At 44.0% G+C, this 15,535-nt stretch overlaps 1 protein-coding gene across 4 annotated transcripts in view; it reads left to right on the top strand.

The window, feature by feature from the left end:
- TBC1D8 (TBC1 domain family member 8) overlaps positions 1–15,535 on the top strand; it is a 438,780-nt gene that overhangs the window by 249,013 nt on the left and 174,232 nt on the right. For all 4 annotated transcript variants that reach the window (XM_029604799.1, XM_029604801.1, XM_029604802.1 and 1 more), the window contains one exon: positions 10,358–10,572. In XM_029604799.1, coding sequence (XP_029460659.1) covers positions 10,358–10,572 — 215 coding nt within the window. The remainder of the gene's footprint in view (positions 1–10,357; positions 10,573–15,535) is intronic.

Genomic DNA, 15,535 nt, shown 5'->3' with positions numbered 1-15,535 from the left:
GACCTAAGCCGAGGAACGTCCAGTGCCCTCGAAGCCGGATGCACCGAGGCGTCCCGTGCCTTTGGTGGAAGGGACTACCGAGACTCCACCGGGATCGGTGGACCCTCCGGTACTGCTCGTAGTGCCTCCCACTCTGGACCTGTGGCTTACCATCCCAGCGCTCCAAGAGGAATTGCACTGGATGGTGCAAGAGGCTGAGGTCCATGCGATCCAAAGCCTTCTGCGACCATTGCCAGCACTGACATCAATGCCTCCGTGCTGCTGCCTCTCCTTGATAAGCTGGATCTGCTCATCGGTGCCCTACCAGGGGCACCGAGAAAATCACCAATGATTCCATCGACGCCCATCCCGCTTTCTTCAGGAGAGGAGAATACATCGCTGGAGCCGGTTCCGGGGCCGTAGGGAGTACCACCATCAAGGCTACCGACGAAATCCCCGGTGCCATAGATTCCTGGACGGCCGATGCCTGATCTCGAGTTCCCGATGCCAAGACCAGGTCCCTCGATGCCAGCACCGATACCTGTCCAACCTCGACCTCCAGCTGGAGAAGTTCCAGGTTTTCCACTTGGACCACCGAGGGATGCAGGGAAATCTGCCTTATGATCCCTGGACGGATGATTCCACGGATACCCAGGACTCCACAGAAGTTCCTTCGGAGCCGTCTCCTCCAGACGAAAGGCGTAAGTCTCCACCAGAAAATCTCTCCTTTATTAGTTTTATAAAGGAGATGGTGGAGACCATCCCCTTCCAATTGCAGACAGAGGAAGATTCTAGGCCAAAATGCTAGAAGTCCTGCAGTTCCTGGATCCCCCTAAGGAAATCATGTCCAACCCAGTTCATGAAGTGCTGCAAGACCTGATGCAACACAACTGGGAACATCCTGGATCGGTTTCTCCCGTAAACCGTAAAACAGATGCTATCTACCTGGTCCAGCCGTCCCCAGGATTTCAGAAGATGCAGCTAGCTTATAAGTCGGTGGTGGTGGAGTCCACCCAAAAGAAGGCCAGGAGTCCAAAACCCCATTCTTCAGCGCCACCTGGGAAGGAGCAGAAATTCCTTGACGCTTTAGGACGCAAGATATTTCACGGGGCCATGCTTATCTCGCGCATTGCGTCATATCAATTATATATGACCCAGTATACCTGTAACGTGTTTAAGCAGCTACAGGAATTTGGAGAATCCCTTCTTGACTAGCTTCAAGACCAGTTGAATATCATCATAAAGAGAGAATTTCACGCGGGAAAACATGAGGTCCACTCGGCATACAATGTCTTCGACACAGCCTCCCGTCTATCTGCGGTTGGTATCAGCGCCCTCCGCTGGGCTTTGTTAAAATCCTCTGATTTCCGTCCTGAAGTGCAGGATCGTTTGGCCGATAACCTGTTCGGCGATAAAATCCAGGAGATGGTGGCCCAGCTGAAGGACCATAGTGAAACTCTTCGTCAGCTCTCGGCAGCCCAGACGGATCTTTCCACTCCATCCAAACGCTCCTTCAGGCGCGACACTAAACGGACGACTTACAAGTCCCATAAATATTATCCACCGGTGTCTCGAGGTCGCCCGTCACGGCCTTTCCAGAAGTCCACAATGCATCAGCCTCGAGCTCAGAAAGCTCAAGCTCCTTCTCAACCCACTCCTACAGCGGGATTTTGACTCCAGACTTCAGAGCAAAGACCATCCTTCATTGCCTAATCTGTGGGTGGCCGCTTATGCCACTTCTCCACCAAGTAGCTAACCATCACCACCGACCGCTGGGTGCAAGCAGTTGTCGCTAATGGCTACCATCTAATTTCCTTTCCATTCCCTCGGATACTCCACCTCGGCCGGGGTGGCCCTCTTCCGACCACTGTCTTCAACTGCAGCAAGAGGTATCCTCCCTGCTGCAAGCAAATGCCATAGAACTGGTTCCTCTTGCCCAAAGAGGACACGGATTCTACTCCCAATACTTTTTAATCCCAAAAAAGATGAGAGGAATTTGCCCGATATTAGACTTAAGGGCTTTACACAAACATCTTCAGAAAGAGAAATTTCGGATGGTAACCCTGGGCTCTTTGCTTCCACTTCTTCAACGAGGGGATTGGCTTTGCTCTCTAGACCTAAAAGACACATACATGCATATCGCAATTACCCCGTCTCACAGAAAATACCTTCGCTTCCTTGTTGGGAACCAACATTTCCAATACAAGGTCCTCCCGTTCGGCCTAGCGTCAGCCCCTCGGGTGTTCACGAAGTGCCTAGCAGTAGTAGCTGCATACTTAAGAAGACTGGGCATTCATGTCTATCCTTACGTGGATGACTGTTTACTGAGTGCTCAGTCATCGGAAGGAGTTCTGCACTCCCTCCAACTTACAATGCAACTACTACTCTCATTGGGATTTCTGATCAATTATCAGAAATCTCACCTGAATCCGTCTCAGTTCCTCTCCTTTATAGGAGTGGATCTCGATACGATCCAAGCAAGAGCTTTTCTTCACAGGGACTGAGCTCATACACTGGCGTCATTGGCACGGAACATACGATCTCATCAAACCACAACGGCTCGTGGTCTACTAGTCTTGCTAGGGTATATGGCATCGTCAGTCCATGTAACCTCAATGGCTCATCTAGCCATGCGAGTCACTCAATGGACATTAAAGTCCCAGTGGTCACAGGAACATCATCCAATGTCTAACATTGTCCACATCACCTGGCGACTTCGTCTCTCACTGACATGGTGGATCCTGGAGTCCCATCTACTTCAAGGTCGGCCCTTTCAAGCTCCAGAACCTCAAATAATCTTGACGACCGATGCTTCCAATTTAGGTTGGGGAGCACATGTCAACAACCTGCAGACTCAGGGAACCTGGTCAGCGGAAGAGTCGCAACATCAAATACATTTTCTGGAGCTCTGAGCAATCCGATATGCTCTCTCTGCCTTTCGGGACTGTTTGCCCAACAAAACAATTCTGATCCAGATGGACAACCAGGTAGCAATGTGGTACATCAACAAACAAGGAGGAACCGGATCCTACCTCCTTTGTCAGGAAGCGGCACAGATTTGGGCTTTTGCTCTATCCTAGGCTATGCTTCTCAGAGCGACCTACCTGGTGGGTGTGGACAATGTTTTAGTGGACAATCTCAGTCGAGAATTCCAGCCCCACGAGTGGTCCCTCAACCCTGCAATTGCGGACAGTTTATTCCGGAAGTGGGGGCGTCCAACCATCGACCTATTCGCATCTCTGCCGAATCGCAAGGCGGACAACCTCTGCTTTATCCATCGCAATCACAACGTTTCACCTCGGGATGCGTTTGCACTGTCCTGGAGGGAAGGTCTCCTTTATGCCTACCCACCACTTCCCCTCATCAGCAAGACTATCGTGAAGCTACGCATGGACAAGGGTCTAATGATTCTCATAGCCCCTACTGGCCACGTCAAGCTTGGTTTCCAATCCTTTGGGATCTCTCACTGTGTCCATAGATTCCTCTAGGCTCGGACCCGTCCTTGATATCTCAGAGGAACGGCCAATTGCGCCACCCCAACCTTCAGGCCCTGTCACTGACAGCTTGGATGTTGAAAGGTTGATCCTTCAGACTCTAAATCTTTCGGAATCTATATCTCAGGTCCTGGTAGCTTCACGAAAGCCTTCTACGAGAAAGTCTTATCATTCAAAATGGAAAAGATTCTCATTGTGGTGCAATTCAAAGGGGTTAGATCCTTTTACCTGCCTCACGAATCAGTTTTTAGACTACCTCTGGCATCTCTCGGAGTCTGGTTTACAACTTCCTCTATCAGAGTGCATGTCAGTGCGGTGGCCGCCTTCCATATGGGTACAGGGGATGTCTCTATCTCGACACAGCCCCTGGTGGTGCGCTTTATGAAAGGGTTGCTTCACCTGAAGCCTCCTCTCCGTCCACCGGCCCCGTCTTGGGACCTTAATGTGGTTTTACGCAGCTCATGAAATCTCCGTTTGAACCTCTGCACTCCTGCGAACTGCGGCATATCACTTGGAATGTCCTTTTTCTTCTGGCATTGACGTCTGCTCGCAGGATCAGTGAGCTGCAAGCACCAGTTAACTATCCTCCTTTCACGAAATTTCTTCATGATCGGGTGGTCCTTCGCACTCATCCTAAATTTCTACTGAAAGTAGTATCTGAATTTTCAAAGCCCCACTCACTTTCTGCTGAGCAGGCTCTGCATTCCTTGGACTGTAAACGTGCGCTTGCCTTTTATTTGGAACACATTGCAGGCCATAGGAAATCCACCCAGCTCTTTGTTTCCTTTTGATAAACTTAAGCTGGGAACCCCGGTCAGAAAGCAGACCCTGTCCTCCTAGTTGGCGGACTGCATTTCCTTCTGCTATCAGCAGGCAGGCTTCCGCTTCAGGACCGAGTTAAGGCGCACTCTATTAGGGCTATGGCAACGTCGGTTGCACACCTTCGTTCTGTACCTCTCATTGATTGATTGATTTATTTTAACATTTTTCTATACTGTCGTTCAGTGGATACCGTCATAACGGTTTACATTAAGGCACATAAAAATTATGCCAAAGTATCTTACGTTAAACAGGTGCCATTAAGGATCGGTAACATAGTTTGTAAATAATATTAATTGGTGAGTGTAATGAGTCATGCCCATTTCTCATTGTATCAGATTAAGATACAAGATTAGCTTTCTCATTGTACTTTTAACCTTTATTGATGAACTACAAATGAAACTTGAACTAATTCACAAATAAAATTATACACATAATGGTTTTGGTTATGTGTTTGTTGTTCCAATGTTTTGTTTGTACCTGCATTCCCCTGGATGCTATTCTCCTTTCTCTTTTTGATAGGCTTGTTTAAAGAGCCAGGTTTTAAATCTTTTCTGAAGGTTTTGTTGTTACTTTGTAATCTTAACTCCAAGGGCATGGTGTTCCATAGTATGGGTCCTGCCAGGGATAGTACTCTCTCTCTTACTTATGTTAGTCTTGCTGTTTTGATTGATGGAATAGTAAGAAGTGCTTTGTTGGCTGATCTCAGGTTTCTGTTTGGGACGTGTACGCGAAGGGCTGTGTTCAGCCATTCTGCTTTTTCATTATGTATTAATTTATGTATGGTGCAAAGTGTTTTGTACTGAATTCTTTGTTCAATGGGTAGCCAGTGTAATTCCATCAGTGTTTCTGTGATGTGATCTCTTTTCCGTTTGCCGGTCAAGATTCTAGCAGCTGTGTTCTGTAATATTTGAAGTGGTCTTAGTGAAGTGTATGGTAGACCTAGTAGGAGTGCATTACAGTAATCAGTGCTTGCAAAGATCAACGCTTTCAGTACTGATCGAACGTTGGCAGTTGTTAGAAGTGGTTTAAGTCTTCTAAGCACCAGGAGTTTAGCATAGCAAAAGCTGCAACCTGGAGTTTAGCGTAGCAAAGCTGCAACCTGGAGTTCTCTTCATACCTTTGCAGCACACTATTGCATAGACAAGGCTGGTTCACAAGATTCTATTTTTGGCCAGTCTGTTCTTCGCAATCTATTCTCAGCGTAATATCCAACTTCCTTCTTTACTCGCTGGGATATTTAGGCTGCCCGTATACCGCAGAATCACCCCTGTTGTTGTGACTGTTGCACGTCTTTGGGTGTTTTCGGTACATGCGCTGGCATCCTCAGCTTGTTATTCACCCACATGTGAGGACTACCATCCTGCTTGTCCTGTGAGAAAGCAGAGTTGCTTACCTGTAACAGGTGTTCTCACAGGACAGCAGGATGTTAGTCTTCACGAAACCCACCCGCCACCCCGCGGAGTTGGGTACGCTTGCGATTTATTATGTTATTTTTCGCACGCTCTTTTTTGCTATACATAAGACTGAAGGGATACCCCTGCTAGATGCAGGGTTATTGCCTTGCTGGGCATGCCTAGTAGGTGCCAAAGTTCTAGAAACTTTGACAAAAGTATTCCGTGATTGGCTCCATCAGATGATGTCACCCACATGTGAGGACTAACATCCTGCTGTCCTGTGAGAACATCTGTAACAAGCAACTCTGCTATCTACATGTTTATTAACTCCTTCAAAAAAAGTGAAGCAGATTTGTGAGGCAAGACTTGCCCTGGGTAAAGCCATGCTGACTTTGTTCCATTAAACCATGTCTTTCTATATGTTCTGTGATTTTGATATTTAGAACACTTTCCACTATTTTTCCTGGTCTGTAGTTTCCCATATCGCCCCTGGAGCCCTTTTTAAATATTGGGGTTACATTAGCCACCCTCCAGTCTTCAGGTACAATGGATGATTTTAATGATAGGTTACAAATTTTTACTAATAGGTCTGAAATTTCATTTTTTAGTTCCTTCAGAAGCCTGGGGTGTATACCATCCAGTTCAGTTGATTTACTACTCCTCAGTTTGTCAGTCAGGCCTACCATATCTTCTAGGTTCACCATGATTTGGTTCAGTCCATCTGAATCATTACCCATGAAAACCTTCTCCGGTATGGGTATCTCCCCAACATCCTCTTCAGTAAACACCGAAGCAAAGAAATCATTTAATCTTTCCACGATGGCCTTATCTTCTCTTAGTGCCCCTTTAACCCCTCGATCATCTAACGGTCCAACTGACTCCCTCTCAGGCTTTCTGCTTCAGATATATTTAAAAAGGTTTTTACTGTGAGTTTTTGCCTCTACAGCCAACTTCTTTTCAAATTCTCTCTTAGCCTGTCTTATCAATGTCTTACATTTAACTTGCCAATGCTTATGCTTTATCCTATTTTCTTCTGTTGGATCCTCCTTCCAATTTTTGAATGAAGATCTTTTGGCTAAAATAGCTACTTTCACCTCCCCTTTTAACCATGCCGGTAATCGTTTTGCCTTTCTTCCACCTTTCTTAATGTGTTGAATACATCTGGACTGTGCTTCTAGCATGGTATTTTTTAACAATAACCATGCCTCTTGCACACATTTTACCTTTGTAGCTGCTCCTTTCAGTTTTTTTCTAACTATTTTTCTCATTTTATCAAAGTTTCCCTTTTGAAAGTTTAGCACGAGAGCCATGGATTTGCTTACTGTCCCCCTTCCAGTCATTAATTCAAATTTGATCATATTATGATCACTATTGCCAAGCAGCCCCACCACCATTGCCTCTCACCAAATCCTGTGCTCCACTGCGAATTAGATCTAAAATTGCTCCCTCTCTCGTTGGTTCCTGAACCAATTGCTGCATAAAACTGTCACTTATTCCATCCAGGAACTTTATCTCTCTAGCATGTCCCGATGATACATTTACGCAGTCAATATTTGGGTAATTGACCACATGATCACTATTAGTAACATTGCTCTGTTTCTGTTCAGTGAGCCAGGATCCTTGTATAATCTAAATTCCATATTGGATCACTTTCCTTTCTCTCAGTTTGATCTGTAGATATAAGATGTTTTAATATTATGTCATGTCAGATTTCTCTAGCATTGCTTGTTAGCCAGGAATGATTATTATAAAAGTTTGATTATAAAACTGTGACACTGCCCATATTTTCCCCTTTAAACCTGTGTGGGACCAGGTTGGATGTCTAGTCCACTTTAATTCCCCTTGAGAGAGAGAGCTCTGTGGGCATGGCCTAGCAAAGGAGAAATAAGAGCTGGGATTCAGGTGGGAATAATCAGACCAGTCCAGAGGTCTCTGGGAGGAAGGCAGTTCCTGTGTGTAACACTGTCCAAACACTTAGCTGAGATTGTTGCGTTTGTGCCTGCTCTTCGCCCTCGCTCCACCCTCTCTACTTATGTGGCGACTCCCTCCGGGTCTGAGGGACGGCTTGCTGCCACGGCGACTCCTTGCCGCGTCTCTCTGGAGTCTCCGGGTTGGCCTGACGCTGCGGATCCGCCATGTTCCTGATGACGTAGGGGCGCGCACGCGCGCTCCAGAGTTTGTACCGGCAAGGGCGCGAACCTCGGGGGCGTCCCCCCATAGTGACGTCATACCTTCTCCCCATCTGCCAACTACTAAAAGAATATGAAATCACACACTTCCTCTACGCTGATGACATTCAGCTCCTCGTTCCTATACAAAATTCGATTGAAGACATCTACAAGAAAACCTCAGAACTACTTATCTCAATCAAACATCTCCTAAATTCCCTGAAACTCATAATCAACTTTGACAAAACTGAAATAATACTCATGGATAAAAAACCCAATTCAACCCCTGACAATACTTGACAAACAAATGATAACTATACTCCCTACCACCCACACCAGGAACCTTGGAGTTATCATTGATAAAGAACTTTCTTTCAAGAACCACATATCAAATAAAACTAAAGAAGGATACTACAGACTCCTAACCCTAAGACACCTGAAACAATTTCTCAACCCCTATAATTTCAGAACTGTACTTCAACTTCTTATCTTCTCCACCTTCGACTATTGCAACTCCTTACTAATTGGAATACCTTTTTCATCCCTCAAACCACTCCAAATACTGCAGAACTCAGCCGCCAGAGTCCTAGCTGGTACAAAAAGAAATGAACACATAACACCAATATTGACCTCACTTCACTGGCTCCCTATTACTGCACGTATTGCTTACAAATCAATGACCATACTCCACAAAATTCTAAACAATGATCATCAAGGTCTTAACACCCTAAACATAATCCCTCAAAATCCTCCAAGAAACCTACGCTCTAATAACTCAGGCTACCTAAACATTCCCCCTATCAAAGATGCACATCTGGCAACCACAAGCGAAAGAGTCTTTTCAGTTGCCTCACCTAAACTTTGGAATACCCTACCTAAATTCCTGAGAACCCAACACGACCTAAAAATATTCAAAAAGGACCTAAAAACACAAATGTTCCGCAAATTCTACACTGACCCTCAGACGTCTGATCATTCCAACTCTCAACTGAACTCTGTTATAAACCTCTTAATACATTCTCTTCACCCTGAATTGCATACCCTCCTCTTCCAACCTAATAATGCTCTCTGAACTTGATATGCTTATTTCTGATATTGTTCAAATTGTTTTTTACTGTTGCTCAACTGCTAAGAAAATGTATAACATTCACATTGTTTTTTCTGTTACACAACTGCTAAGAAAAATGTATATTTTTGTAAACCGTTATGATGGCTCTACCGAATGACGATATATAAAACTCAACAAATAAATAAATCCGCTTCCATCTTAAAAGGTCTTTGCTTGCAACTACGAATCGAGTTAGCAAGGACTCGAATCATACTCTTTCTTGGTTACGATTCATCCAAGCTATTCTGCCTTCTTGTACTTCCCAGGGGAACCCGCTCTTCGGGGTCCCGCTCTCTCTTCTTGATTCCAGATTGCTAAGACGGGGTCCGGTACTCTCTCCTTGAGGGCCTACATCCCTGAATGCTCAGAAGACTCCTTACTGCCTGGAAGCGATCGCAAATGTGAACACTGTGAGTTCTATTACAGATAGGAACTGGTACTCGCTCCACGAGGGCCTATGTTCCTAATCTCTGAAGACTGTCTTCTGTCTAAGACGTTATCGCAGGTACGGAGATCGTGAATTACTATTTCAGACTGCATATAGGAACCAGTACACACCTTCGGCTCCTTTGCTGAATATACTGAAGACTCTCTGTTGCTTAGAAGCCATTACAGATATCTACAATTGTGAGTGTATCATCTACTACTGGTTATATATCCAGCATACCCTGTCTACCCACTACCTATAGTCTCTCTCTCTATAGCTCAGCAACCCAGAGATTGCAATTCCAGTATCTGAGGGACTTCAGCCCTGCCGTGCACATCAGCTCACTAAAGCCACCTCTGGTGGTTCTACTTCCTGTCTGTGTTTGTCTCCATACTCCAGCCTAGCCGGTGGTCCCTCTCAGGATATCCTCCTGGGGGCGCTGTCATCTGCCATCAGCCCAAGGATTCACCAGTTACATGAAGTGTTTATTCCGTACACTACTAGAGTGGTACCATAACAGACTGCCAGTCTGTGGCGAGCCAACCCACAATACAATAACTCCGCCTACGGAATATTACAAATTGCTAGCTCCTCCCCTTGGGGAGCAGCATTGAACAGAGATGAAGCAGCACAACTGTGAGCAGAGCGAGAGAGTACACTGTCTGAAGGTAAAGTCAGTCTACTGCTGTGTATATGAGTGAAGCTGTAATAAAAATCAATTTTTTAAGAAAGATTGGAGTCCGACTACATTCTGTCTCCAGGCATGTGTGAATCACCGCTCAGTCTCAAAAGACACGTTTATTTTACATGATGCTCTGCAAAGCAGTTAGTGTCTATAATGTGCAGTCACATTTCAGACTAACTGGAAATAAGGGAGACATAGTTGATAATGTCACAATTTGATGTTTACACTCATCTCCCTTGAAGCTGTGCTCATAATCATCCTATGTCTACTCCTGATTCAGATGCTGTGACTGATCTTGTATCACATCCTGGTTACTATAGTAATCTAGTAGAAGAGTCAATGGGCAAGTGTTGTATAGCAACAGATGAGATTGAACGTGACCTACATCGCTCTTTGCCTGAGCACCCAGCCTTCCAGAATGAAACAGGCATTGCAGCTTTGAGAAGAGTTCTGACTGCCTATGCACACAGGAATCCCAAAATTGGATACTGCCAGGTAATGATCCTTGAGAATAATTTCTAGTAATTTTACTTTTTGCTTATTCACACTTTTTGATATTTTGCTGCAGGTGCATATGTAAAAATAATAAAAACATCTTTAGGGTAACGAGATTATTGTTGGTATATGATTTTGATATAGAAACATAGAAATGATGGCAGAAAAGGACCAAATCATCCACCCAGTCTGCCCAGCAAACTTATGCCAGTATCTTCTGTACTGTGCAGGTTACCTCCACGCTTATCAGTTTACCAGACCATAAAAGTCAGGACCCTCGGATGCTTTTTGAATCCAATGTCCCTTAACTGTCGTCGTGAAAGCAGAGCAATGTTGGAGTTGCATCAAAAGTATCAGGCTTAGTGATTAAGGGTAGGTAAGCACCGTATCAGCTAGTTACCCTCATGTTTATTTGTTCCCCAAACCATAAAAGTATGGGCCCTTGTTAGTTGCTATCTGAATCCAATTCCCCTTTTCTTCATGGTGACGTAGATAACTAGTAAATGTCTTTAACTAGTGGAATGTCTTTAATGGAATGTTTTTTTCTTTTTGACTTTTACAATTAAAATAGATGTGATTAATGAGTTAGAGTTGTGAATGATGATGAAAATAGTACAAAATGTAAACACAAACTAAAAAATAAAATAGAATGAATTCTTTGCTTTCTATAAATATAAACCACAAATGATAAAAAGACAGTTGACTGTTACCTTCTAGTAAGACTACATGAGACTCATTAATTTTAGCTAATTCAAATCTGTTTTGCAAGCTACAAATCATGAAATATACACTATAGAAACACAAATTCTCACAGGACAAGCAGGATGGTAGTCCTCACATGTGGGTGACATCACAGGATGGAGCCCAATCACAGAACACTTCTGTCAAAGTTTCCAGAACTTTGACTGGCCCCTACTGGGCATGCCGAGCATGGCACTAACCCTGCAGCCAGCAGGGGGTCCCCCTTCAGTCTTCTTTTTTCCACGCAGCAGTAGCTTCGCGGTTAAGGAGCTTTGCAGAGATTCCTGACAGGAATTTTCCTCACGTAATTACTAAAAGTTAATTTGCCTCACAGGGGTCCCTCTAACTTTTTCAAGCCGCGGTACTCCGGTAAGTTTTTACCCGTGTTTCTGTCGATTAGCGTCGAGTTTGGCCCTCGCGGCCTACTGGCCGTCGACCGTACCGCAGCTCAATTTTTTCCATGGCCCTGGCGTCGGGTTTCCGTCTGTGCCCGGACTGTAATCGCACCATGTTCATCACAGACCCCCATAAAGTCTGTGTAATGTGTCTTGGACGAGAGCATGATGTCTTGACCTGCACCAAATGTGCCCTTGACACCAAAAGGTTGCAAGGCCAGAATGGAGAAGATGGAACTTCTCTTCCGTGCTCAAACCCCGACTCCGTCCATTGCATCAATGTCGTCAGAACCGGCACCGTCAACTTCGCGCCAGCACCGACCGGTGACCGTCCGGCATTGACGACATCTCGGCCTTCGACACCCTCTACTCCCCCTCAAGACCGAGGGGATCGTAGAGACAAACATGGACTGATGATTCCTCACCAGACACCAATGATTTGCCTTCACCACCTTCACCTACTGAAAGTAGAAAGCGTTCTCCTCCAGAGGACCATTCCTTTATAAATTTTGTGAAGGAAATGTCTGAATTGGTTCCCTTCCAATTACAGACTGAGCAGGATGATAGACATCAGATGATGGAGTTGCTCCAATTTCTGGATGCCCCCAAAGTAATAACCTCCATCCCTATCCACCAGGTTCTTCTGGATCTCCTAAAGAAGAACTGGGAACATCCTGGCTCCATTGCCTCAGTCCACAGGAAAGCTGACACTACCTATTTGGTGCAGTCAGCTCCGGGCTTTCAGAAACCACAATTGAATCACCAATCTGTAGTGATAAAATTGGTACAGAAGAGGTCAAAGAGGTCAAAGCCTCATACTTCTTTTCCCCCTGACAAGGAACAGAAGTTTCTAGATGCTATTGGCTGCCGAGTCTACCAAGGATCAATGCTCATCTCCTGAATTGCTGCTTACCAACTCTATATGACACAGTATAACAGAGTCATTTTTGAGCAGATACAAGACTTGACAGATTCCCTGCCTCAGCAATTTCAAGATCAGCTCCAAACCCTGGTAAACAAGTGTTTTGAGGCAGGCAAGCATGAGATCAGATCTTCTTATGTATGATATCTTTGATACTGCTACAAGGGTATCTGCAGCAGCTATTTCAGCGAGAAGGTGGGCCTGGCTTAAGTCTTCTGACCTTCGCCCTGAGGTACAAGACAGGTTATCTGACCTTCCCTGTGTAGGAGATAATCTGTTTGGCGAACAGATTCAACGGACGGTGGCGGAACTTAGGACCATCCTGAGATCCTAAGACAGCTCTCTCTGATGCCTTCTGACTATTCTTCTAAACAGCCCTTCACTCTTAGTGCCTCGCACACCTTGGGTATATTTGGTGCATTTCTCGAACATCCTCAGCTCGGTACTCACCCATATGTGAGGACTACCATCCTGCTTGTCCTGTGAGAAAGCAAATGCTGCTTACCCTGTAACAGGTGTTCTCACAGGACAGCAGGATGTTAGTCCTCACGAAACCTGCCCGCCGCCCCGCGTTGTTGGGTTCATTACGTTTTCTTATTTTTCGGCACTGCCTGTAGCTTTTAAACAAGACTGAAGGGGGACCCCTGCTGGCTGCAGGGTTAGTGCCATGCTGGGCATGTCCAGCAGGGGCCAGTCAAAATTCTGGAACCTTTGACAGAAGTTTTCCGTGATTGGGCTCCATCCTGTGATGTCACCCATATGTGAGGACCAACATCCTGCTGTCCTGTGAGAACACCTATTACAGGTAAGCAACATTTGCTTTAAGTCCTAATCACTTTATGCTTTTTTTAAATCGGTTTTTATTTGTTTTTTATATATATTAAAAAAGCACTTAAATCTAGTTGAACCAGAGGTTTGCTACGTAAATACATTGACATGAGAGTATAATGTTCACATAATGTACAATACTACTTATATGTAGAAGGTTAAATATTCATGTTTTAGATTAAAAAACAGAATACATTTAAGAACAAAATCATGAAGTTTATTGGGTACAAGATTATAAATAGCCAAAGATATTCCTAATCAAACCTTCAACACTCTGCTTTATATGATTAGCTATAAAGAATAAGAGAAATAGGAAGCAGCTGGTATGAACAAAGGTGTTCTTTACTTTAGATTTTCAATTTAATATAGTTTTCTGCAGTTCAGTATTTCCTTGTATCTCAATATGTAGTTGTTGGTTTCTTCTTGTGCCATTGAGTCTAATAAAAATAACCATATAGTGTCTCTATATAAGACACTAGGCATTTATAATTACTTAGTTGTTGACAAACAAGCTGATTTAGCTTGACATGTGGGTGAGGTCATCTGAAAGCACTGAATGGGACCTATCTCTCTAAGCTCATAGAACTTTTGTTCTACTGAGCATGCTCGGGAATTCCAGTGAGGGCCTTCGCTATTTTTTTGTCTGAAACTCAGCAAGGACATGTACTCTTTACTTCCAAGAAATTTTTCCTACCTATTTTTATACTTTTTTCAGTTATTTCACTACCTTACTGCCTCAGCAGTCCCCAAACAGCACTTTTCAGTATTATACAAAAAAAAAAAAAAAAAGAGAGAAAATTTCTTAACAGATTTTCCAGTTTCATGAAGCCCACAGTGAGTGGTATCAAAAACCATATATATGGTAGGATAATGTCCATTACCAATGAACATGATCTCTGTTACTACTGCTTTGGACCTGACCAGACCATGACCAGGCAAACTGTTATTGTGACAATCCAAAAAATCAAAAAGCCCCACTAACTCAGAAATCTGAGGAAATCCCAAATAATACCAAAAAACCACAATATTCCCCAGTATAATATTCTATACTTTATGTTAAATTTTTTGTTAAATTTGTTGGACCTTCATGAGTACAACTTGAGAAGATGAATAAGCTGTGTGTCCCTCGGGTCCACCATTATACTTAAGAACATAAGAACACGCCATACAGGGTCAGACCAAGGGTCCATCAAGCCCAGCATCCTGTTTCCAAGAGTGGCCAATCCAGGCCATAAGAACCTGGCAAGTACCCAAAAACTAAGTCTATTCCATGTTACCGTTGCTAGTAATAAGCAGTGGCTATTTTCTAAGTCAATTTAATTAATAGCAAATAATGGACTTCTCCAAGAACTTATCCAATCCTTTTTTAAACACAGCTATACTAACTGCATTAACCACATTCTCTGGCAACAAATTCCAGAGTTTAATTGTGCGTTGAGTAAAAAAGAACTTTCTCCAATTAGTTTTAAATGTGCCACATGCTATCTTCATGGAGTGCCCCTTAGTCTTTCTATTATCCGAAAGTGTAAATAACCAATTCACATCTACCCGCTCTAGACCTCTCATGATTTTAAACACCTCTATCATATCCTCCCTCAGCCGTCTCTTCTCCAAGCTGATAAGTCCTAACCTCTTTAGTCTTTCCTCATAGGGGAGCTGTTCCATTCCCCTTATCATTTTGGTAGTCCTTCTCTGTACCTTCTCCATCGCAATTATATCTTTTTTGAGATGCGGCGACCAGAATTGTACATAGTATTCAAGGTGCGGTCTCACCATGGAGCGATACAGAGGCATTATGATATTTTCCGTTTTATTCACCATTCCCTTTCTAATAATTCCCAACATTCTGTTTGCTTTTTTGACTGCCACAGCACACTGAACTGACGATTTCAATGTGTTATCCACTATGACGCCTAGATCTCTTTCTTGGGTTGTAGCACCTAATATGGAACCTAACATTGTGTAACTATAGCATGGGTTATTTTTCTCTATATGCATCACCTTGCACTTATCCACATTAAATTTCATCTGCCATTTTGATGCCCAATTTTCCAGTCTCACAAGGTCTTCCTGCAAT

Source organism: Rhinatrema bivittatum, chromosome 5, assembly GCF_901001135.1.
Source record: "Rhinatrema bivittatum chromosome 5, aRhiBiv1.1, whole genome shotgun sequence".
Lineage (NCBI taxonomy): Eukaryota > Metazoa > Chordata > Amphibia > Gymnophiona > Rhinatrematidae > Rhinatrema > Rhinatrema bivittatum.
The sequence above is the reverse complement of the archived record's forward strand: the minus strand, read 5'-3'. Positions and strand labels throughout refer to the sequence as shown.